Source organism: Colletes gigas, unplaced genomic scaffold, assembly GCF_013123115.1.
Source record: "Colletes gigas isolate AHSC1104 unplaced genomic scaffold, ASM1312311v1 Colletes_gigas_Sc00006, whole genome shotgun sequence".
Lineage (NCBI taxonomy): Eukaryota > Metazoa > Arthropoda > Insecta > Hymenoptera > Colletidae > Colletes > Colletes gigas.
In genome coordinates, this window is record NW_025106635.1 from 3,084,267 (window position 1) to 3,108,978 (window position 24,712).

At 33.3% G+C, this 24,712-nt stretch overlaps 3 protein-coding genes across 6 annotated transcripts; 1 reads left to right on the forward strand and 2 right to left on the reverse strand.

Moving 5' to 3' along the window:
• Window positions 1-1,382: 1,382 nt before the first annotated feature.
• On the reverse strand, window positions 1,383-3,173 carry LOC122395885 (protein spaetzle). Its single transcript, XM_043393796.1, has 6 exons — window positions 3,123-3,173; window positions 2,681-2,762; window positions 2,432-2,559; window positions 1,960-2,019; window positions 1,739-1,842; window positions 1,383-1,590 (listed from the first exon to the last, which is right to left on the reverse strand). The coding sequence occupies exons 1-6, from the start codon at window positions 3,171-3,173 to the stop codon at window positions 1,383-1,385; spliced, it is 633 nt and encodes a 210-aa protein (XP_043249731.1).
• A 3,802-nt stretch (window positions 3,174-6,975) lies between these two features.
• LOC122396005 lies at window positions 6,976-16,086 on the forward strand. Of its 4 annotated transcripts, none has more exons than XM_043394063.1 (12): window positions 6,976-7,103; window positions 7,189-7,399; window positions 7,882-7,981; window positions 10,411-10,979; window positions 11,073-11,917; window positions 12,018-12,184; window positions 12,262-12,444; window positions 12,526-12,840; window positions 12,917-13,070; window positions 13,276-13,406; window positions 14,194-14,799; window positions 15,529-16,086. In XM_043394063.1, exons 2-12 carry the CDS (start codon window positions 7,389-7,391, stop codon window positions 15,721-15,723), a joined length of 3,276 nt encoding a protein of 1,091 aa, XP_043249998.1. In that variant the 5' UTR covers window positions 6,976-7,103; window positions 7,189-7,388; the 3' UTR covers window positions 15,724-16,086. The 4 variants fall into 4 exon arrangements, with proteins under 4 accessions (XP_043249998.1, XP_043250000.1, XP_043249999.1 ...); XM_043394065.1 differs by having other exon boundaries at window positions 12,262-12,435; XM_043394064.1 differs by having other exon boundaries at window positions 12,021-12,184.
• A 4,203-nt stretch (window positions 16,087-20,289) lies between these two features.
• LOC122395784 lies at window positions 20,290-23,869 on the reverse strand. Its single transcript, XM_043393641.1, has 9 exons — window positions 23,729-23,869; window positions 23,203-23,416; window positions 22,924-23,134; window positions 22,477-22,741; window positions 22,249-22,401; window positions 21,599-22,180; window positions 21,111-21,523; window positions 20,780-20,987; window positions 20,290-20,537 (listed from the first exon to the last, which is right to left on the reverse strand). The coding sequence occupies exons 1-9, from the start codon at window positions 23,754-23,756 to the stop codon at window positions 20,308-20,310; spliced, it is 2,304 nt and encodes a 767-aa protein (XP_043249576.1). The 5' UTR covers window positions 23,757-23,869; the 3' UTR covers window positions 20,290-20,307.
• Window positions 23,870-24,712: the final 843 nt, after the last annotated feature.

Sequence of the window (24,712 nt, forward strand, 5' to 3'; positions counted from 1 at the left end):
TGAATTATCAGATCGACTTCTCTTTTTTAATAATTATTCAAATACTTGACAAACGAATTGATACGAAAATATCTAAGGAAAAAACATTGAGAATATAAAATTTCTTGTAATTATCACACGTAATAGTAATTTTAATATTCCCGTGTTTCCAGGAGCAGATCCATACCAAATGGCCAAAACGTTGGAGGAATAAAAGGTTTCGATACAGAATGTTCCTTTTAGTACCAATAAAGGAAACAGTGTTATACTTTCGTTTAATGAAAAACAGAGAAAACCAGCGTAAAAATATGCGTTTTACAGTAGAAGACTCGCTTATGTAAGCTGATATGGTCATCTCCATTTTATCTAAAGCTCTGTGAATCGTTGACGTAGCGTTTAAAATTTCCGTGTGGCCTAATATTTCATCGAGTTCGACACACGTCTTGTACAATTGCCAATCGTGTTGTCGGCTTGCTTTCTTCGATTGCACTCCCAGTTATAAGTAGGCACACAACGCGACTGAAATTCCCGATGCAACGCGTTCACGTGCAGTCCGCGTTATATGTACTAAAATACACTTCCTCGTGAAGAAGAGAGAAAAGAACAAAGAGGCGCCGTCTTTTTAGCCAAGTTCTTAAGTCGAAGCACGCTAATGAAAGCGACCCGGTGAAATGCAGACACATCCTACGGAATAACGAACAGCTGGGTTTTGCTCGATTCTCATCGAGCAACTCCATCGTTTTCATATTTTCCCTTAACGACATAATGAACGAAGACACGAATGATATACCGACATCGACGTTCAAATAGAAACTAGACAATATTGTTCGACATCGACGCCCAAAAGTACCGTAAATCTCTCCAAGATTTGTGTGAAAGATTCTTTTAGAATTTTTAAAATATATCTTAAAATATATTTGCTATAAAAGGAATTACAATACTTTCCTTAGTAGTTTAAGTTTAAAATTCTTCTGCGGTATAATATACTCGTTAAAATGTAGAAATTTTATATTCCCTATGTACCGAGTAGAAAGCGAGCAAGTCCAACGAATTCTACTATTATTTAAATCCTGACTATCCACGATGAATGGATACTCTTACGTATGTACAACATGAAAGTCATATTTATGTTCTATGAGCTGGCAAGGTGATTACACCGAACTGTACAACGTACTCCGCGTATAATACGTTCTCACGAATTCGATGCTCGTTTCCTAACTACCCTCGTGTTTAATTTTGCTATTATACCGTATCCTGCTATTCATCGTCTCTGTTATCGTTACTCTTGCGTAAGACGTAACGAGAAATTACTATTCCGACAAAATATATACACAAATACATGTTACATGGTACTCGAAATCTTTTAGCAGTAGTATATGCGTCGCGTACGATTAATAATCATTTTAATCGTTAGAGTTGTAAGCCTTTAAGAATTTGTCGCCTTGGAATTCGATGTGACAGCAACAGCTGGCTGGAAATCGAAAAGATTCACGATTTATCGAACCATCCGTCGACACTGCCACAAGTTGACGATAAATATATTTTTGTCTGCATCTCGTCACGTAGCCTTCCGCGAAACCCTCGATCAGTTTGCACGGTTTGTCCACTTTCCTAGAAAATAACAAGTTTCGTTTAAACTTGACTTACACTAACGCAGAAGGTATAATGTTCGCACGCTGCGCCCACGTGATCCATAAAGAAAAAACTGTGCATGAGATTACATAGTTTGTTGCACATTAAATACTGTAATGATGCTTACAAACATGTTTCGATGCGTACGCTTTGCGTCAAGTTTTCGTGATTCACGATATACTTCCATTCGTGTGATTTAGTTATGCCCGATTTAGGAAACACAACTTGTACCTAAAACAATAGAGGATGTAATGTATAACTTTGCATTAAAACTATGTGATTCCATTCGAGAAAAATTCCTAATTGTTGTAAATAATTGCATATTTCTTGCGATATAACGTGACTTACTGTGGACACACAAAGCGGATCTTCTTCTAGCTCGTCTTCCTGCCGTGAAGATACGTCTAGCTGTTCGTCAAGCACGAACTCAGAATTATATCAAATTATTATTGGGAAGTATTACGTCTTTCGGAAATAATAGTGGCGGTGAAACATATTTAAGATGATTAAAAATTACAGCAGAGTTAAAAATTAATTCAACTTCACTGGCAAGACGCAAGTTATGCCTAGTTAACTATTCGTAACGCTTTATAATTCTATTAGCATACTTCACGCGAGCATGATTCTGGTAATACGTGACGTTTACCGGAAATAATGTTTTTTTTGTCAAATTTCCGGCATTTTATATAAATATAAAGAAACGAAGAAGATAGTAAATCTGCTCCGGAATTATATAGAAAGTTGTTAATTTCTTCTATAGATACGTTTTAGATAATATTCTTTAAAGGATGTTTTTCGGTATAAAAATTAAACAACAAACCTCGTCTCGATTCATATAAAAGTGAAGGTAAGGATTTTTCTGCAAAGCATTTCTCACTAGCTCTGCTGGATAATACGGGACAACTTCGCAAAAAGTCCTATCCTTGCAACTCGGAACTCTATCGAGATCTGTAAAGTGTATTTATTTGCGAGAAAAATTTAATTTGATCGAAAGTACTTAGAATTGAAATGGAATATATGTTCCTATTGGAAAACGATATTATATTCGTGGAAACAAATTTAGCAGTACCTCGACGTAATCTCTCGGATGGCTTAAACGTCTGCAAAGTAGTATTAGATTGTTGAGGATGGCCACATACTTCGAACACCAACTATAAAGATTTATTCTAACATTAGAATCCATGAAATAATTAATTGTACCTAGAATATTCAGCTAACAATACTCGTGTAATTGAAGGTACTAAAAAATTTACAGTTTTTTAACATCATCGTTCATGTTTAAATTTTCATTTCCTAATAAGTCCAAAATGACATGACTTAGATAGAAATCAGAACGATAAACCTCGACGTCTAATCTTATCTCTAAATTCCGTGAATACTTAGTTTATTAAATATATATAATACTTAGTTCATTAAAATTTCGTAATCGCTTTGCATATTATTAACAACACCGTCTCGGAGAAGAAAAATTTAATTGTTTCGATCTAAATTAATTATAGCAACTATCTCACCAGTAATAACATTCCTCCTTCCAGTAATCCTCTCGTGTTTTTCTTTAGCATCGTCACAATCGCGGTCAATGGAAATTTAATTTTTATTGCTATCTCCTTTTTTAACTAACTATTGTTGGCATATTGCGAAAAATCATTCGCATCGAAGGTAAAGTGCATAAAAAAGCTATTGTAAAAAGTAGAGTCACGTTGTTATTTTAGAGGTAATCGTTGGCGATCGAGTTCGTTTGCTTTAATAATTAGACTACTTATCCGAAGTTCGTACTTGGCAATATGATTTACTAAATTCCTAGAGACACAGTTATAGGATCACTTTCGTGGCTTTTCGACGACTGATCTCGTCTCCGTAGCTTTATATCAACAACCACGAGGTAAATGAGATTACGCCGATTCGTTTACTACTATCGCTTTAAACGTTTTCCCGATTCCTTTCATTGATTTTGATCGATTAACCCTTGCCTCGTTTACTTCGAAATCGTTCTTCCTATATTTATTGGACATTCTCTTCATAGTCCCCTAGTTTAAATTTGATCTCTTTCAATAATTCCAAATTATATAATATCTTGAACGATCTAATACAATTTTTATAATTTAGTTTGAACTATTATTAAATTTTCTTTGCACTGTAATAAATAAGTTGATAATTCGAGCATAGGGTAATAAAAGTTACAAGTATTTCTTGTTAACGAGAGCTTAATCTCAATGACCGTGCATGTGCAGCTAAATACGAAGGCGGATTATTAAAAACATATTAATCAATAACGGTGATTCTTTTCTTCACTTGTAATAGGAAAAAGAGAATCGAATTACTTTTTATTTTTAATTAGATTTAAGTAGATTTTTCACCTTATGGACTTTCGCGGCCCAATCTGACTGCCATACCGACCTGAAAATTGGAATATGATTTTAGCGGCCTCTTCTCATGGATGCCGGTCAGTTGAGAAACTATTCACTAAATTAGCATTGATAGGAAACGGCTGTAGTATTGCGTAAATACATGTGAGTTGACCATAGAGGGGATTAAAATTCATTTCTGAATCTGTTGGTAATGTTGTGAATGACACGAAAATGGTAATGGGCTAACCAGACACCTGCCCTGCCTAACTAATATAAATCCAAATTCGTTTATTATATCAAGAAACAATTCTAAATTCACAGCCATTAGCTCGATGTTACCCACGATAGAAAACTTATTTATTGTGGGTAACATCGATTACCAGGTCTCACCACGTGGAGGTTGCTGCGAGTGGAGACCCGAAGGGAGATAGATGGAATCAAAGTTCCATCGATCTCTCTTTTAGCTAAGCTTAGCTAGATTGCACCAAGTAATTATTTCGTTTAAAAAGGGGTGAAGCTAAATTATGGGATACGCGACGCGACGCGATGCTGAACCGTGCAGCAGATCTTCGGATCGAATCAACACTGCCCTTGGTAGATCGATTTCTATTTCTAGCAATCGATCTATCATTGGTAGGCGACTAGATCTTTCGGACAAACTGGACGGCCGATCACATGTCTCGATCGATGAAACAGCAGTGATCGAAGCGAAAAACGAGAGAACGAGTCGAGAGAAGCTACTTGTTAAATAATTACTTGGCTAAAATTAACGTCGAAGCTCGAGTCTAGTTAAGTAGAAACTAAAATTCGGACGATAGAAGGAAACAAAGTTCCTTGGATATTCTCATTTAGTTGTACCAAGCAATTATTTGGTTACAAAGAGGGACGAAGTTAATTTGAGGGACGCGACGCGACGCGACGCGACGCTGAACCGTGCAGCGGATCCGAGGATCGAACCTACTGCCCTTGCTAACTAGATCTCTACAGGATAACGGACGGCTGCGACTCCGAATCTAAGGTCTCCATTGCTCCAACGCAACCCGCCGGGAGCCCGAAGGACCCGACTCAAGTTGTCTGACAAAGAGAGAGTACCTCTGTTTCAGTGTCGACTTCCGCTGGAAGGTATGCGTTTCCGCAGGATACGGAAACTCCACACCTTCCAGCAGAGTACCATTTTCCCTGGATCGAGCTACCAAGGGAAGGCGGTTAGATCTGTCGGGCCAGCTACACGGCCGATCACATGTCTCAATCGATGAAACAGCGGTGACCGAAGCTAGGAACGAGGGAACGAGCGAGAGACACAATCTACTTATTGAATAATTGCTTGGTAGGACGCGGAAATACGTATAATAAAGAAGGCTTCGACGTTAATTTTAATACTCGCGACGAAGCTTGAGACTAATCAACTTGCAATTAAAAGTCCCTCGGCGGTTGAAGCATTCTCCCTCGATGTCCTTGCGATTAATCCAAATTGAAACTGAAATCAAAACTAATATTTATATTAGTGAGATATGGTAGTAAATTGAATAAACACTTAAAAATGATCTATCACCTAGCTAAAGGGAATTGACCAGAATATATTAGCAAAATGTGACAAAAATTTAAGCTGAGACGTAAAAATAAAAATCCTATATCATTCAGTGTCATCAGGACAAATATGATATATGCATCGACACAATGTTATTCGTATCCGAACGAACATTCTTATATTGATCAGAGTCTTCGAAACAAATATGATATGAAAACGAACATTCGTAACAATGAAAGGAACCGAGATCGAGACACCAAGTTGAATCAACACCAAACAATCAAACGAAGTACCTCTCAAAGTACCCAACCAAACCACTCAACCAAAGTACCACCGTAGAATATTACGAGAATTCGAGCAAGAACTTGTATAGAAACAAGTATAGTATCTGATTGAAAACAATACTACATTATTATATCCTGCAATATTATACATATCAAAGCAATAACATAAATTCGACAAACAATGTAAAAGTAGAAACAGAGAAAAGGAACATTCATAGTAACCAAATAAAATCAGATAGATAAATAAAGTTGAATTCACATACAAACAAAGAAATAAAAATAATAAAATACAAATATGTGGAGTGGACTTACTACTTGTTGTCATTATATAGGGTAGTTACCACTGGGCCAGCTGTAAAATAAGAAAATATTCATATTATAGCAACGTCGGTTAGGCAAGCAAGGCAAAATCAGTTCATTGAAGCGAAATTGGTATCAAACGGTAGAATAAAAGAGGGGAGAGAATTTTTAAACAGTTCTTACCGTAGTCATCACCGTCCGGCACTGGTCAGTAGTGGTCAGCAGTGGTCAGTAGTGGTCAATAGTGGCAGGAGCGCTAGCCGCAACTGGTCAGTAGTGGTCAGTATTGGTCAGCAGTGGTCAGTACTGGTCAGTAGTGGTCAGCCAGTGGTCAGCTCCGGCCAGTAGTGGTCATCAGCAGTCATCAGCGGTCCCCGGTTCAGTTCTGGCTATTTGCCCACTCCCGAATTCGCGACGCGACTGAATAACTCTTCGCAGTGACCCTGCTTATATGTCTAAGCTGGCGAAAGAGTGGGGAGACCAGTCAGAGCCAAAGTTGAAGTTAACAGGTAAGACTGTCTTATCTACAAAGAAACTATTTCAATTGGTCCTACCTCTTGACCATTTCTGGATCTTCACTGGACCGCTGACCTTGATGTCAACCTCGCTGTTGACCACCAGTGACCATAAGCTAGTCATTGTTGATCATCGACCTATTAAAACCATTACGAAGATTAAAGCCTTCTTACGAGGATACATTTACAATTTGATGTATGATCTTTTTAACATTTTGTTCCACTTTGGAAGAGTATCTCGTTTACACGTGTACTACTCGCTTAAGAATTTGTTCGCGACATGTCACTCTCGAGGATCAGGAGTAATGGTCGCTAAATCGAGTAGTTTTGATTTTGCGCGCCTCGTCAGCGCTCCACGGACACCAACTCACCTCCATTTTTCCCTAAACCGCGAACTCGGGACGCCACAATTAAATACGCTTAACAAACAATATACGCCACACTTAGATTTTCACCTTAACACAAGTTCCTACTAACTTGTTTTAAGACAAAAACTAACAAATTGGCTGTTTATAGGGTATTATACTTAAGTATAAGTATTTAAACCAGTTCAAATAGAATGCGATTTAAATTAGTACATCTACTTACTCTTTGATTGTCAGTTAACTGTCATGGCGGTGGATCGACAGCAATTCGAGAATTCAGTACGTTAAGTCGATATATCGTATGTATCGAATATATCGAAACTGGCTATCGATGCGACCCATGCAACGCTGTTCGCTCGTACTTCGTACTGCTTGTAACTCTCGTAGGTATTACAGAGTGCAGATTTTGTCCTTAAATATCAGCAAGTGGACGAACAATGTCGGAACAGTAAGTGATTTGTCGTCTTCTGTTATGTGTAACGAATATATTTCTATAATTCTGATGTTCAACGTAATCGCGTATTTAATATTATAATGCGTTTCTTATTCTTTTTGGAAAATAAGCCTTAATCGTCGTAATGAGAATTGAGGTTAGAGTTACCATCGTTTCTGTGAATGACGTACTTTGTGTTTTATGAAGCGTCAGTCATTGAATTCTTTCTTTCCTTAGTTTATTTATTTCTTATAATTATTTTTTGCAAAATATCAATAAAATTCGTTAAATCTAAAAGTATCCTTTCGTGTACGTGTTGGTAATTATATCAATAATGTTTGAAGTAGAAATTTTTTTATACAATGTTTTAATAATTTAATTTGCTTGTACAAATGAACTAATATATAGATATAAATGTCCAGCTTTCAGCTATTAGAAATAAAATTTTTAGTAAAATCACAAAGTCGTTATAAATAAATTAACAATTATTTGTTTAGCGATGATACTTTATTGGATGAAGATCTTGGAGATGAAGAGTATGATCTGGGCAATGACGAGGAAGAAGCTCTTTTAGCAGATGATTATGAACTAGAGAGGGTGAGCATATTGCTGGACCATTATTTTGTTATTAAATGAGAATTAGCATAACACTGTATGCCATAAAACTCAGTACTGTATTATTTTATGTTAGAATTTAATAATAAATTTGTTAAAAATTTCAATTCAGATTGAAAAGTCAAATATTATTTAATCCATTTATGGGTATAGAATTATGTATGACCGACATTATTGTTATTGCATTAATTATGTTATAAACTTTTCTTTTAAATTCAATAAAAAGACAATGAATTGTTTGACATAAATGGATTAAATTCAGTATAATTTGTATTCATGTTCTCTATATGTAATATATTTCAGTGTGCAAGGTGGTACTTCAACAATATCGTTTCTATTTGTTTATTTCTATTTGGTTTTATATTGTGTGTTATAGGTATAATCATTAAATCTAAAATCACAACTTCATATACCGGAGAATGATGTTGTTATTAATGCATTAATTTACAATATTAGTAACGATAAAAAGTATTATATCGATTATTTATATTAGTTTGCAAAGATATATTATGTTTACAAACTCTATAATTTTTCAAGATGACAAGTCTTTTAGTGACTTTGTAAGCTTGTGTGTTATATGTTTGTTATAATAGATGATTTATAAAATTGAAGGTCAAATGTGTGATAATCGATAAACAATATTGTGTAGGCGAAATATTTATGTTGTACAGAAGTATTGAACTTTGATTTATAAAATTTGTTGTGAAAGTTATTAAGATTACTATGACAGACGAGGTATAAGAAACATTGTGAAAATTAGATATGAAGTGTATAGAATAAGGAATAACATACAATTGATTAAAATGGCTGCAGGGAAAACGAAAGATAAGCAATTATGAATTGTATCTTTTATCCGGTTTACCTTGTTTTATCATTTGTCATTTTCATTATGTAACAAATATAAACATAGTACTTATATAAATTATAGATAAATATAGTACATCTTGGTAAGTACATATTAATTGTTTCTTCATTTATTTTGAATCTTTTACATACATATGGTAGTATTGAGAGTCTTATATATCACTAGATATGTATTAGAAATTTTGGTTCTATTAGATTTCCTGATTGATTACATTACTTAAAACTATTTGAATAAATGTTTCGATGCACATTTCCTTTTCCCTGCCTTTTACAAAGGATATTGTAATTATTACACATTGTAAGCAGACACAACAATAATTATAGTTGATTCATTAATATTACACAATTTTGTTAAAGTGTCATTTATATTATTTCAACAAATTATAATCAAAAGTGTTATTGAATTCTGTGATTTTCAATGGATTTGAATATCACAATTGTTTCGAATACTGTGCCCAAGTATAACAATTTTTATCATGAAAATGTTTTAATGAAAGTTTCTACATATAAAACAGATGTAAATAGTTTGTAGAATTTTGCAGATTAATTTTTGGATACCTACTGTTACATTGTGATGTACATTGAAATAATCGTGTTAATTTCCAGTTTACAGCAATCATATTCTGTCTATTCTTTGTGAAACTAAATTTGATTATAAAATAATTATTTTGCAAAGGTCACGGTGAAATAAAAATAAGAAGTTTGTTGGATAAAAATATGTGTAAACACAGTTTTTGCAAAAATATTCATATATTATGAATACTTTCATTAAAACGTTTGCCTGCTATGTAAAAGTATGTCAAATTCATCTGTAACTGGTATTGTAAGAAAAATTAATGTTTATACTTTCAAAGAGAATTGTAACAATTTTCTTAGTATTTAAGATCGTGTATCTATTCTCATTTCCATAAAAAACAGCAGTATGAAATATTTCAAAACTTTTTTTACCTTTAGATTTGTATGTATAAAATAAAAAATTATAAAAGTAAAATGGTTTCAGTTGTATAACTAATGTGTAAATGTAATGCATCACATGGTACTGTTATATCTCATGCTGTTGTAATTGGAAGTTGTAATATATTGTACAATATGTTTATAATGATTCTAATCATTGCTAAGTATAAGTTATACTGTCATTTAAAAGCTGTTCATTCATAAAACAGTACTCCATCGTTCTAATTAAGTATTCATCATACCGCATAGTACTTCACAAATGATTAATTACTTATGCATATCTGCATTTTATATTCAGTTGCATGAACTATAAATCTCATTTACAAATTTTGTTATTAGATTTAGCGAATGATAATTGAGAAAATTGCAAAAGAAAACGTAAGATAATAGAATATGAAATTTTACTATTGCGTTATCGAAAGTCATAAAATATCTTCGTTTTATTCGCAAAGAAGTCATTTCTTATACATTTATATACATATACACGCCTCCTTACCTACCAGCCAATATGTTAATTAAGAGTAGATTGTAACGACTACGGCTAAATATCATATTTTCATTACAAATATTTGGCAATTTAATTCCCTGAGCAGCAGAATAGCTATAAGGGAGAAGAGGAAACAGATGATGTACTGGACTTAGGAGTAACCGACGCACTCGACGACTTAGATGGTGAAGATGAAAATATAGAATTTAATAGGAGCAAGACCAATAGAAGTAATGACAATGATTTTTATGAAGATGGAGATCAGATAGAAGCTCAGACAAAATATTACGAGCAAGATGATATTAACGAATACAAAGGCGAACAAGCGTGTCAGCATGATGAACGTTCTGCAGGCGATAATATTAGTACATCTAGTAATATTGGCAAAGGAGATTTGCGAGAAAAGTTGCAGAAAAATGCAAAAATCTACACTGTGACTGGACAGGGATTGGAAGATGATGAATGCGAAGAGGCGAAGGAAAGGAGGAACAGATTTCAAAACGAGAGAACCATAGTTTCTCCAAAAATGAATAACAATATACCAGATACTTTGGAAAATGTTGTAACACCTGAACCGTCAAAATTGGCATCCAGAGGCCGAGGAAGAGGTCGAAGCTCAAGAGGAAGTCGTGGAGGAAGATTTAATACACAGAATTCCGGAAATTTTAATCCAAGGTACTTTAACGATTTTTTTTCTTTCTAGTTTTTGGAATGAAAGTCGGTTTACTGCAGGATTTTCTGTAACGTTCATAAAACATTATGTATCAGGTTCAGTAATGCACGCAACTTGAACTTCGATAATCAACCACCGGCATGCAGGCCACCGCTGCTCGAAGCCAGGCCACCGTTTCTTCTTGGAGTACCAAACAATGTACAAAATCAACAGATTATTTATCAACAACCAAATTCTCAAGTACAACCTTATCAGCATTATTCTCCGAATGGTTCACTCCAAGGTCCTACACACTTTATAGATAATAGACCACAATTCAATCCTAATCAATTTCAAGGTCAAGTGGGCCCTCGTGTAATTGGACCGAGGTTAGATTATGGACCTCGAGGGGGTTTGTCAGGATCATTACAAGGGCCGCCTTACAATCATCCGTCGAATCAGCCTCCATACGTACAAATGCAACCAGGTCCTTTTCAAAATTCAAGCGTGCTCATACAAGATAATCAAACACGTCTAATGCAGAGTAATCAAGGCCCCTTGTTGCAAGGCAATCTTGGAGGATCGCTGCTTGGAAATCTGAATCCATTGGTATCTGGATCATCGACGCCGTTGTTACAGGGAAATCAATCGTTGCCGTTGCAAGGATTTCCGCGACAACCTTCTTCCCAAGGGCCGTCCATTAATCATCCTAATGTACAAATACCGAATCAGTCGCTTTTTGAGAATAGACCATCTTTCCAAGAAACACAGTTCGAAAACCGACCCGTTTACGATTCGAGGTCTGGCTATTCCGATCAAGTACCTAACAGCCAATTTAATACTAATACGTTACCGGTACCGCAACAATCCACTTCAAATGTACCCAATGTACCTTTACCTCCAGGGCACAAGATTTTAATCAATCCTCATTTTCGAGGCGCTGTTCAATCCACGAACGATGGTAAGTATTTGACAAAGTTCTCCACTTGTTACTCTTATTCGACGAATAATGTAATAATTTTTTTAAAATTTGCCGATAAATTCTTTTTATTCGTTGTAAGCAGCAAGACTTGTATGGGATTCTGCACAACAGACACCTTTGTCGTCTCAAATTTCTACTAGTCAGTTTTCGCAACAAGTAACTTCCTATCAGAACCAAAGTTCATACAACCAAACCCAGCAAGGCTCATCGCATTACCCACAGAATTATCAACAAACCAAGAGCGATGTATGTATACTGAAACACTTCTTACGAAGATCTATGTGATGAATGTGGATTTTTTAATTGTGATGAATGTTGCGTAGGACCCTTACGCGTATTTTTCTGACGTCTGGCAAGAAAATAAGTCGCAAAAAAGTCAGAGTGGAACTCCGAGCAAGCACTATCCTACGGAAAGTAATTACTCGCGGGAGAGTACTTACGAATGTGGTTCTAAGTATAAGTCGGATCAATGGGATCAAAAAGACAGTTATCAAGAGGTGAATAAAGTACGAATAAATTTAACGAAATAGTGTAACGTTTTTTAAAAGAATTATACATTTATAATACTATGATATACTGCTCGTTAGGATCACAGAGGAGTTCATCAGACTTATCGCGATAGAGATTTGCTTTCCAAAGCCAGAAGCGATCATCTTCCGAAAAGTAGGCCACTCTCCACAAATGCATACCGTGAGAGTTACGATCAAAATCATGCACAGAAATCTCCTAATAACAGACCTGTCAATACTTCGATAAGAGCTAGGTTACCACAAAAACGAGTCTCTGATCCAATAGATAGACCTCTGCGCGACCTGAGTCCAAAGCGAATGAAACCTAGCAATAGAAATCTTCAAGAAGTACGAACAGTAGACATATTAAACAGTGCGAACAGTGAAAAGAAGGTACGCTATTTTATACTTTATTTTCTTTTATTCTGTAAATGTTTTCGCGTATTATTTTATAAATGAAATATTGTAGGACGAAGAGAATGATCCGGAAATGCAAGAGTACAGGAAAAAGATGGAGGAACAGAAACGGCTTAGGGAAAAAATTTTGCGCGAAAAGGAGAATAGGCGAAAAATGGCTGCGATGGAGAAGCAGAATGAAGAAGCTAAAAACGATAATAATTTACGTATGTATATTATATCGCATATAATAATTACGTTAGAGACATTCGAAAAGATTGCCATGTTTATTTTTATCATAATACTCTATAGTCGTTATATAGGTGTTTAGATTTTACTTGAAAGATAATTATTTCCAGTAGAAGATTTTCCGTCAATTGTGAATTTTTTAATTGTATATCCACTAACCCAATGTATGAATGTTTTTTCCAGCCAGCGAAAGTACACATGATACAAAACCTGTGTCAGTATTGATGGGAGTTGTGAAGGATGTTGCCACGAACAAAAGTCATATCGGTATTGGCAGAGGACGTGGCCGCCCTATTAATACACAACCTACAGAGGTATAACATTAAAAATATCATATTTTTTTTCAAATATCAGTTATACACCAAAATTGAAATAGCTAGAATTTTGTTGTAACTTCATAAACTATTATGTAAGGCAAACAATCTTTGTCTCCACATGAATATGCTTTAGAAAATTATAATTTAATACACAAATAAAATGTGTACACTATACTCACATCCGTTAAAATTTAACTTGTCCATATTACATCAAAGTGGTGTTCACTGTTTAAGTATGTTATACATAAATATTGGTTTTTTTTATCAATTATGCACACGCATATATACATATCAAGTTATGAACAATTTTATATATGTATATGTATATAAACATACATGCATAAGAAAAATTATTGTTGCATCTAACAATTAAAAAATGTTCTTTATTTTCTCATTAATGAGAAATCATTGTTATATATTTATCACTACTAAAGTGGTAATACACAAATTACGAACGTAATATGAATATATAAATTATATACACCTCTATTAGATTTTACTGTATATTTTTTACTTGTGTTTCAATAAAATATATTTTTTAAATGTTTTTTGTTCTTTTTCATTTCCTCCAAATTTATTACATTGATGAAGCTATTTTGTGTTACAAATATGTTATTGATTATATTCAATCTAACGATAGTCTTGAAATAAATTGTTTTACTGGCCAACATTTAGTTCAATATGTCAATTGATATTAAAATATTAATGTTTTTCGTTACCGTCTAACATAAACAATATATTAATTCGGTAAACTTAAGTATTCTGATGATCATTTTTGTTTTAGGCTGCAGACAAACCGTCATGTGTGCGTATTGTTAGAACAATACAAACTGTACAGTCCAACGACTCTGTAGATTCGACGAAAGAAAGTAACTCTGGACGTATAATTGGCCAAGCCAGTGATAATGCAAAGATTTTAAACGTTCAGTCTGGCACACGAAGAATCGTCATTCATAAATCGTTGTCAAATACACAGAAGATTGCTACCAGTATACAGAAAACGGTATCGAACCTGCAAAAAGGGCAACTAGCGGCACAACATTTGACGCAAAGCGCAGCTCAGGCAACCGAACAGAGTCAATCAGACGCACTGAAAAAGTTAACTGTCATTGGACAGAAGTTTGGTGGTAATCCGCAAAGAATTGTTAAACAGAAGATGATAGGAAATCTGCAAAAGACTGTGATCAATGTACAAGAGGCAGTAAATGCTAATGCACAGAAGGTTATTGTCAATACGCAGAGTAACCAGAGAGTTGTACTCCAAAAAGCACCGACTCAGCAAAGAAAACTACCGGAAATTAAGACGAATACCGTGAAAGTGGAAAATTTAGCGGCAAGTACATCGGAGGCACAAATTAGACGTATGTGCCAAGGTATTGGAACAATCGAGGTGACTATTTTTGCATAACGGAGTAACTTTTCTTTTCCTTTTTGAAACTTGTATCTTCAGCGTTTACGTTTCTTCAAAGAACACAACATCGGTTTGTTTTCTGTTTACATTTTTTTATATTTTTATTTTTTTAATAAGCTTTTATTATTGTCTAAAATATATTTTATTTTTGCACTAATCATTTGATTTGATTTTTTTTTATATAATACTTTTCTGCCAAAACTTATCTAATTGTCAGGGGTGCGCGAGTACCTAATACAAACTATCAAATACCAATGCCACAGTATTATAAAAAATTTCAAAAGCCTAATTCTTACCAAAGTATAGAAATTTAATGACACGATGTATTTAATATGATTGATACTAAATTTAATGTGATTAATCTTAATGTCATATCACATTTTCTCTATACTTATTTTCTTACGATGAAAGAACGATTATGTTTATTGACTAAATACTGTATTGTTTTACCTTTATTAACGTACGCAACAATTATGTATTGCGATCAACGGTGCAATATGTCATATTATGCAAAAATTAATACAATGGAAAGGTACATAAAAATTTTCTTTTTCTAACGCATTATACACGGAAACTATATTTCTGTTGCTCGATTTATTGTTATGGTTCTACCAAGTTTCCGTAATAATTTTCTCGTACTGTTTTGTAATAAATAAACAATATATTTGTTAGTTTAATAATTATTTATTCGTGTTATTCGTGTTATAGAGCATACAAATGGGCGAGCGTAGCGCAACGATTGTGTTTAAGACGCAGTCCGCTGCCATGGTGTTTCACAAGAAATACCAGCGTAAAATGCTAGACCTTTCACTAATAACTGTTCGCCTTGTACCGCAGTCAAGTGGGACTAAGACGACGGCTACAGTTGTGAAAGTTTCTAAGGAAAATGCTAAGAGTATCTAATCTAGTATATTTCAACCAAAAAACAATACATAGTATATTCAAATTTGTGTTTAAAAATAACATATACTTGATTTAATTGAAGCAGCCTGCTTATATTTGAACGTGCATTTCATATTTTACATACTCCTCATTTAGAATATATAATAATGCGAAAATTAGAAGAAAAAAAAACACACACATATTTTTGGCTGCAAATGAATTGTATAATATACCTTTATAAACAAAGGTAAAATATCTCAACAATTTAATTTGTACATATGTCAAATGTAATGTATATTTCATATAGAAATATACCATAGTAGATCTAATAACATGCTGTGCATTTAAGAACTACATATTACTATGTAGAGCATATATATTAAGCTGGTGAATTTATAATTTTAAATGCGAAAACACAGACGTGTCATTAAATAAAATATAAATCACACTTACATTTGGTAGATTTATAGTATTTTAAATTCAAACCATCAAAGTTTAAAAGTGATTACATGTCTGTACAAAGAACGTGACTGCCAAAGACTATACAAGACTTTGTGCTATCGTCATACGATTCAATTTACATTTATATGTATTTGTGATATGTGTCATAACGTTATCTTAATCATTATATGTATGTACACTTTTTTAGACTTTTTGTATTTAATGTAATTTTAACATCACGTTCTTTCTAATCAAGATAAACGTAAGCACGAATATTAACCTTGAAAGTATAATGTATTAGAAAAGTTTTGCAATCTATTTGTTCATTAATATCGATCATTTCTTTATAAGAATGGATTGAACTCTCTTCACGTGTTTAGAAATACTGAAATAAAAATTTTGAAAAATTTGTCTAAATATTAAGTTTTCATGTATGCGAGTAAAGCAGTAACTAAATCAAATTTCGTTTCGCTTTGCTTGTCTGTAAAAACTTTTCTAATATTCTATATGAAAGGTGTATAACGGTCCTGTAGGTCGCATGCGGCTCGTCGAATAATTTAATGTGCCTTGTGGCCCCTATTTAAATAAAACAGAAGACCTCTGTTAATTCTAGCATGACTACCAACTTTAGAACGATATTGCACAGTGAACAAATATTTAAATTATCAACGAAACGAAGATCATCTTAGGAACAGATACCTGGTGATAGAAACAATATCCTGCAACACTTTGAAAAGGAAAGTAGTTAGCATTCTAGTCATAGTGAATATCGCATACGTTGATCGATGCGTTATATTCTATATCTATGTAAATTGTCCTTAAAACTTTAATTTGTCAGTTTGTAGTGTAGTGTTTAATATCTTGTATTATGAATAATTTATTTTAAAATGTAGGTAAACAGAACAGAAAGACTAGTTCTGAACGTGAACAGTTTGAAGAAGAATGGACAAGTATTCTTCTACTGAATTTAAAACTAAATTTGTATCTATGATATGTTGTGATCCAATTGTTGTGGCTAGTTAGTGGTGGGGTTTACGAATCGCTTCGCATTGCTTCGAATCTTATTTTGTGTTGCAACACAGATTCGAAGTAAGTCGAATATGATTCGATGTTAAGAAACTCTTGATCCTTTTGAAAATCTTGAAATTTTTCAGAATTTCAAGACTCTCAACACGATCAAGACAGATTCGATGTACATAATTCGATTTCTCAAACAGTAATAGGTATGTTTTCGTTCCAGTTATTCGGAGTATACTGTATATCAATTTTATCTTTTCTTAAAAGAATCAAATTTTTTAAACTGCGGCCTTCTTAACTACGACTACAGTTATTGCGTGAAATTTTCGTTGGTAGCTTGAATTTAGGACTGGCTTGATGTCCGCGGAGCGCTAAACTGCTCTGCTTACTGGTGCGTGGAAATTTTTAATCGAAAAATAAAGATTTGTTTGGTTTAATCACGGCGTCAATTTTATCTCAAGGTGTGTATCCTCGTATCGTTGCTTTAATGTGTATGATCGTATAATGTTTGTGTCTCGTTCTATTGCATAGCAAAACAACGCGACAATACGAAGATACGCAATATGCCACCACACACGGCCTTGGGCCGGTGTTGTTCGATCCCTTTGTGTTTTCCCTCCTCTTCCTGGTTCCCGAGGATGGAAACGGTGGGATGAAGGGTTGAAAACAGTTATAATAACGGAAATAAATATATGATTTGGCAAAAATGTAATTTATTTTGTGGGCCAAATATTATTGCCCTTTATATTTTGAACTATCGTTTGATAATATTGTAATCCAATTTGAAAAATTGTGTTTTAGCCAGCTTTTAAGCGTTTTTGCGCACTACACTGTAGCCTGGCGGGAGACGTTCACATTTCGAATGTGGTCGATTAGAGTGGAAGCAGAAGCGCGGGCGAGCTGGATTTAAATCTTCGTAAGTACGACTTAAACACTAATATAATGTATTAAATATAGTTTTTGAGAAAGTAACTGGTATGACTTTGGTTTCTGATTCTATTATTACATAATATTTTTATTGAACTTTGTGAGAATAGTACAGGTATTTCTTATAACAATCTAATCTTTGTCAATAAAAATAGTGATTTATTATGCACCATAGTCTTGAACAGCATTTATCAGTTTAATTCAAATGATACCATTTGTTATTGTACATTGAATTTGTATATAAATATGCATTTATATCAATATGTTTATAAGACTAATCTCCGTGGGTCGGTTTTTATAAACATTTAATGTAGGTAACACAAGTATTTGGCACATTGAACATTGATGATATACTATTATACACTAAGATCTACTGTAGTTTCTAAACGAACAGTCAGTGAGACCTTTCATGCTTGTGTAAGTACAAGTAGTCTTGTAGAATCCATATTTCATAATACTGTAATACAAATTGTAAATGCAATATAAATTTTAACGTTAAAATTATTGTTATACGAGTTAAGTAATGTCTACACAGAAGTACTAAAATAATTAACTAGAAAAATCGCTTAATATACAGGATTTTTCTAAAATTACGAAAATTATAAAATAAAATATGTTTACGAATTAATAAATTAAATTAGACTAATGTAGAGTTTTAGTATTGATCGCTTAAAAGATTAAGTAATTATAAATCATGATTATTTTCATGCTTCAACTGACTCAGAATATTTTTTAGGATCCAATAATGATAATGGTCTTAAAACATTGTTTCTTTGTTTCTCACACATTCTATTTGATAAAAATACATAATATCAAAATACGTTGTAAAATAATATCGCATCATTCTTATGTTTTAAATAATTTTAGGAAAGAGTTAAAACTATTAATGAGAGGTAAGTTGTCTTTTTAGAAGTACTGTATCTAGAGTCATTAGAAGTCTGAAGATATTCTTACACTGTAAATGAGCTATAATGCTGACAAAATGGTGCAATCATTTTCAAAAAGATACGACTTACGCTCGAAAGTTCCTACAGATTTAAAGTACAAAATTCTAGGGCGCGAAAACTTTGAGGATTCAGTTCGGTAAAAGATCGATAAATATATTCGAAAGATCTACAAAAGCTTGAAGAACAATAAACAGAATATCGTGTCTTTGCAATAATAAATAATTTATAATTGCCAGTCTCTTTTCTCGTAAGGTAATATACTGTTATTTGACACTTACATAAGCGTAAAAGGATCTCCTATGCTAAACGAATAAATTGTGTATCACATATAGAATCACAACACTGTTACAACTTGCATTTGCTGATACGTTAATTATGCATCAGATATAAAGAATTTTTGTTAAACATTTAATAATAGGGCACTTCAATCTTGAACTAGTATTAATACTACTAATTATTAATTGGTGCAGTAGATGTCAAGTAAAAATTTCTTATGAGTGATTTATTTACTACTATAATGTTCCTTTTATGTACAGATTTTAGAGTTTTTTTTTTCATTAAGAAATAGTAGTTATTTTCTTTTTAAGATTCATTATACTATTACAATATGAAAAGATTTTATTTCCGGCTTCAACACATTTTTTATAAGACCTTGGTAAAAAGAGCAGAAACCAAAATATTATCAAAATAATACTATTTGAAAAACTGATCTTCTAATTTGGATAATAGGAATACTTTTCGATCAAAATATATTCTTCGGAAGAACATTTTTCGTGTAAAGCTTTTTTAAAAATGTGATATATATATATATATATATATTTACTTATTTAGTTTTATATATAAGATGCTATTTAGAACACACGTTCTTGTTTGGAACAACGTACTCATCTATTGCTATATTCATTTAAATAACATTTTATTAGATTTGTTATTTTTATTTTGTCAATAAAATTATTATGTTATGATTCTATTATAATCTTTAAATGATTATAAATGTAAAAGAAAAATATTGTTACGTTTCCCGCGACTTTCGATTATTTCGACGAAAAGAAAAATCGTACTGTACTTGTTTCTTTTTGTTTCAAATATCGTCAGTGAATGAAATTCTATTATTCGACTCTGAGATATATATAAAAATATTAATAATCGTAAAAGAATATTACTAATATACTTTTACAAGTTTTTAAATATAAATGCAAGTAAGATATAAACATTTTAAAATATTTGCTTTGGCATTTCAATTCATTGATCCTCGTCTTAAAAATATATTGCTTCATATGTAAGGATTATTACCTCGTTTCACATGTACATTATAATTAGAGTATCCGCTTAGATACTGGTGCCGCGGACTTACTGATGATTGTTTAGTAATACTTGCCATTGCCCAACCCATTATCAGTTCTATACCTCTGCATATAGTTTGATACACAAACCAGGGCCACGGTATCGGATACTGTGTGATGGTTGGTCGTGTACCGTACTTCACAGTCTCAGCTAAAAGTCCTAAAAGTGTGAAAACAAAAGATGTCCTTTACTGATAATTTAACATTAAAACTATTCGTCTACAATAATTGCCGCTTAAACATGTAGTGCAGCCAGGTATTCGATTTCCAAGTTTCACACATCTATCCCATAACTTCGTATTGAAAAAAAAAAAAACCATAAACAGCACAATATAACATGCATTAACAATATATACTTAATAAACTTGAGCAATAATAACGTTGTATTCTATATTGAATTACCATATGGTCCAAAAATACGAGCAACGTCTGTGATACATAAAATAATTCCTAAAATTGCAGTTGCATACGTGACGTTCAATACTTTTCGGATCTGTGACCTTCTAACTGCTGCAGTGTTTGCTTCTAATATATGCAGAGGTGTGTCGGATTTGGTTCTATTTACGTATGCAATGTGATTCAATATTGAATGGAGTGTGAAGTCGCTACTCTGAAAGGAAACGTTTAGATATGCAACATAATGTAATAAAAATGCGTTAGAATAACAAAAATGTTAGAAATAAGCAAACAAAATCTATATTGAGTCGGAGAAAAAAAGTTCAGTTGAAAGTACCGTGATTTTTCCATCGGATACGGTATTTTCAGGAAGCAAATTAGTCTCGACGGTTATATCTTCGGTATCTTCTTTTTCCTTTTCGTTCTTCCAGGACAAATTTTTCTTGCGCCCTTTTCCGTCGTCGTCTTTATCTTTATTCTTCTCTGTCATCAATGCTGCCTTTTCGCTACAGTCAGGCTGATCTGAATCGGATTCGGATTTCTCCTGTATCTCGATCTTTTCGGGTACTATAGTGCGACCGTGAGTAGGACTTCTACTCAATGTTCTAATACTTATATCGCTACTTCGGCGATTTAGATCTAGTGGCTTGATTTGACAGAGTTCGGAACTACGTCGAAAAGAGATATCTGAATTTCTACGTAATTCGGTTCTGGGTAGAAAGCTGCTGATGTCAGAATTTCGTCTCGAGCCTGAAATAAGTATGTAATTAAAAAATAAGTCGCGCGTAAATAATATTCAAAATTAACGTGCCAGTTTCTGTCTACCTGCGGGACTTAAATCTACAACTTTAGGTAGTTTGTGATGCTCGTTTGTTGGTAACATTCGTCTGGGTGTTCTGTTTCCAAAATCGCTGTTCCTTTTCAGCTTGGCAGCAAACTGAGAACTTCTGTTTTTCTCGTGAGAAAAATCCGAACACCGTCTCAAGTCCCTGATACTCCCTAAAGGCGTGACGTTCTCGGAATGTCTTCTGGACATTCTGTCCGGTGATCGCCGTCTAATAATATCGGGCGAATGCTTGGCGGCAAAATCAGAGTTGCGTCGCGAGTCTGATGTAGAATCATTCTCTTCGTTTATAAATCTAACGCTGCACTCGGAGTTTCTACGAGAGGCTCTAGACGCGTCGCTACTTCGTCTACTACCTATAGAACTCCTACGACTTGGACTAGATACTGTTATTATAGGTAGAATAGCCGTCGAAGGCGTAGGTGTAGGAGGTCTGACATATACTTCTGGTACCGTTGATACAGGAACCGTTTTCTCAATTTGTGACAACGTAGTTTTACAAGGAGATTTAGTGAATTCCTTTTCAGGTTGATCTTCCTTTCTGGATGTTTTCGTAATTCGATCTATGGCATTAAAAATGATCATTTTAAAAATCCAACATTCGTCTTTACAGTCTTTGTGATTTGTATACCTTTAGAATTTTTCTCCGGATCAATCGTGAAAGTTGCAGATTCTGCATCTTCTGCTTCTTTAATTTTAGGACTGAGCAAAGTAGGTACCAAGGCAGCGGCGACAGACGATGCCAAGTTACTGTAAGGTGCTAACATAGCTAATTGCATGATACCTGAAAGAAAATATTAAACAATTTCTTTATCGGTATATTAAATAAAAGGGTAAAGGTTAAAACGTGAAAACAAACCTTTCTGATGAGTATTGGAGTTATCTCTCATCAACATACTGCTTGGCACAGTTTGCAATAAATTAATTATTTTATATCCCGCGCGTAGGAATATTGAATATAAAAGAATACTCCAGACAAGAAATACTGTTTGGACCACGTATTTTATCATGTAACAATTATGGGAAGTAAGGGCAATGTTACTGGCAATCACAAAAAAGAAGTGTCCTGTTATGATTAAACTTAGACAAGATTCTTTTTGTATTCTTTCTGGTCCAAACTTGAGCTGAAAGCAAAATTTTTCTATTGTTAATGGATAATTATAGAAATTGGCCAATTTTGGACCTGTCTAGTATAAGGGTAAATAATTACATGTATGATCCCTTGAAACCTGTAGAAACATATCCTGTAAAAAATTTTCATTCCCAGCCAGGTCCAAAATTAGATCATTTTAACCATTTTTCTTACCTGAGTTAACTGGAGGAAAGCCAATTGTACGAGACTAAAGGCAGATGTTATACAGGGAAATCCAATATCCCATATTATTGATCCAATGATTTTGGGCATGATGTCTTTAAGATTATAAGGATCTATAAAGAGGCAAGTTGCTCTTGACACACCAAGAATACATAAAAACATATTAATTGTTGTCATAAAAGGCTGGCTTGATATAAGAGACCTGGAAGAATGCATGAAATTTTCATAACTTTATTGCACTGTTCGTACACAATATGCTTTCATATATACCTTAAATGTAGAATAGATAAAAATGTGCAAAATGCAAGTACAAAGAAGAGGCACGCAAAACCGTATGTGTGTAAAAGAAAAATCCATTTCAAGTCTTGATTTACTGAAATCAACGACGGAGCAACAACTAGTAATTTGTCTAAAACTGAAGACGTTGATGAATTTGAGACACAATTTTCTCCAGGTATTGATGTTGATGATGTTATATTCATGCCTATCAATAAAGTAAAAATAATTAAACCACATTAAATTTTAAAAGGGAAATATATTTAAACTTTTGTGTCATAAAAAATATAAATATAAATAAAAAGTTTGATTAAAATAAATGTAAAAATAAATATATTATCAGATATATTAATATATTGGAAAATATAAATAAAAGGACACGAAATAATTATAAAATTGATTAGTTACTTTCACAATGATTCCAACGTTTGTTGTTAAATTTATAGCAAAGTATACGGAATTGAAAAATATTTGTTTCATTATTGCAAAAAAATACTGATACCATAAGAAAAAAACTGACCATTAGTCCAGTTAGTCAACCTATCCATAATCTCTGGATTGATGTCCACAGCACATCACTGACTCTTATTCTAATTCGTAAATTATGAAGACAGAGAATCAAATTTTCTTAAATTGCGGGCGAACAAGTTATCGCAAGAACGTACTTTGAAATGTGACAGCAGCAACAGGCTTTACCTATAGTGTAGCTGGACTCGCATCCCTCCTCCAATTCGCGGACACCCTCGGTCTCGTCTCTTTCTCTCACCCTCTTGTTAGAAATATTGATTTTAAACAAAGAGGATTGGAGGGAGAGTTCAGACCATCCTAAGTGTTACGCTTGTCGATTGTTTATCTTTAGAATTTAAATAGAGCATTACTAAAAATATAACACATTAATCCTGTTTTACTGTTTATTATTACCTTGTCGTATTCGCACGCATATCGTATAAAAATTTAACATTTTTAACTTTATTTTTAAAACATATTTTTTTTTCAACACCGAATTTTATCTTTCCACCCATTTTTTTTGTATAGAAGTGTTCTTTAATTACATACAAGAACTGTATTCTAACTCCGGTCGAAAATCATAAAAAATTATATACTTTTTTTAAAGGTTTTTGAAAATTTGTTAACAAATACTTGGCAGTATTGATAATGATTTTTCGTTATTTTATGTTATTTTCAATAAGTCGTTTGAACAGAATTTTTAGACATGATTTCTTAGTTATGAATGATCAGTAATGGTACAAACCAACTCTATATTTAGATTCAAATCAATTACCTTTCTGTCATTTTCTGCGATATCCGTTGCGCACGACTGAACGAACTTTCCTGATTTCAATAAAATATAAGCTACACCAATTATTGACAGCAAACTTGTATATAAAATTTCTGCTATGTTATTTGTATGAAACACTGTGATGTTATAGGTGTTTTATAGATTTAACACATATTAATAAACAATAGTACAAAAGAACCATCCTTTATTACAACGCGATATTTA

Bases quoted from the DNA above. Each gene is read 5' to 3' on its own strand.
- LOC122396005 (XM_043394063.1), top strand. The intron at 11,918-12,017 runs GTAAGTATTTGA...ATTCGTTGTAAG, and splicing joins TGTTCAATCCACGAACGATG to CAGCAAGACTTGTATGGGAT. The intron at 13,407-14,193 runs GTATAACATTAA...TTTTTGTTTTAG, and splicing joins TTAATACACAACCTACAGAG to GCTGCAGACAAACCGTCATG.
- LOC122395784 (XM_043393641.1), bottom strand. From the start codon at position 23,756: ATGGATAGGTTGACTAACTGGACTAATG. The intron at 20,988-21,110 runs GTACTTTCAACT...GTTTCCTTTCAG, and splicing joins TATCCGATGGAAAAATCACG to AGTAGCGACTTCACACTCCA. The intron at 20,538-20,779 runs GTAATTCAATAT...TCACACTTTTAG, and splicing joins TCGTATTTTTGGACCATATG to GACTTTTAGCTGAGACTGTG.
- LOC122395885 (XM_043393796.1), bottom strand. From the start codon at position 3,173: ATGCTAAAGAAAAACACGAGAGGATTACTGGAAGGAGGAATGTTATTA. The intron at 2,763-3,122 runs GTGAGATAGTTG...AAATCTTTATAG, and splicing joins AAGGAGGAATGTTATTACTG to TTGGTGTTCGAAGTATGTGG. The intron at 2,560-2,680 runs GTACTGCTAAAT...TACACTTTACAG, and splicing joins ATCCGAGAGATTACGTCGAG to ATCTCGATAGAGTTCCGAGT.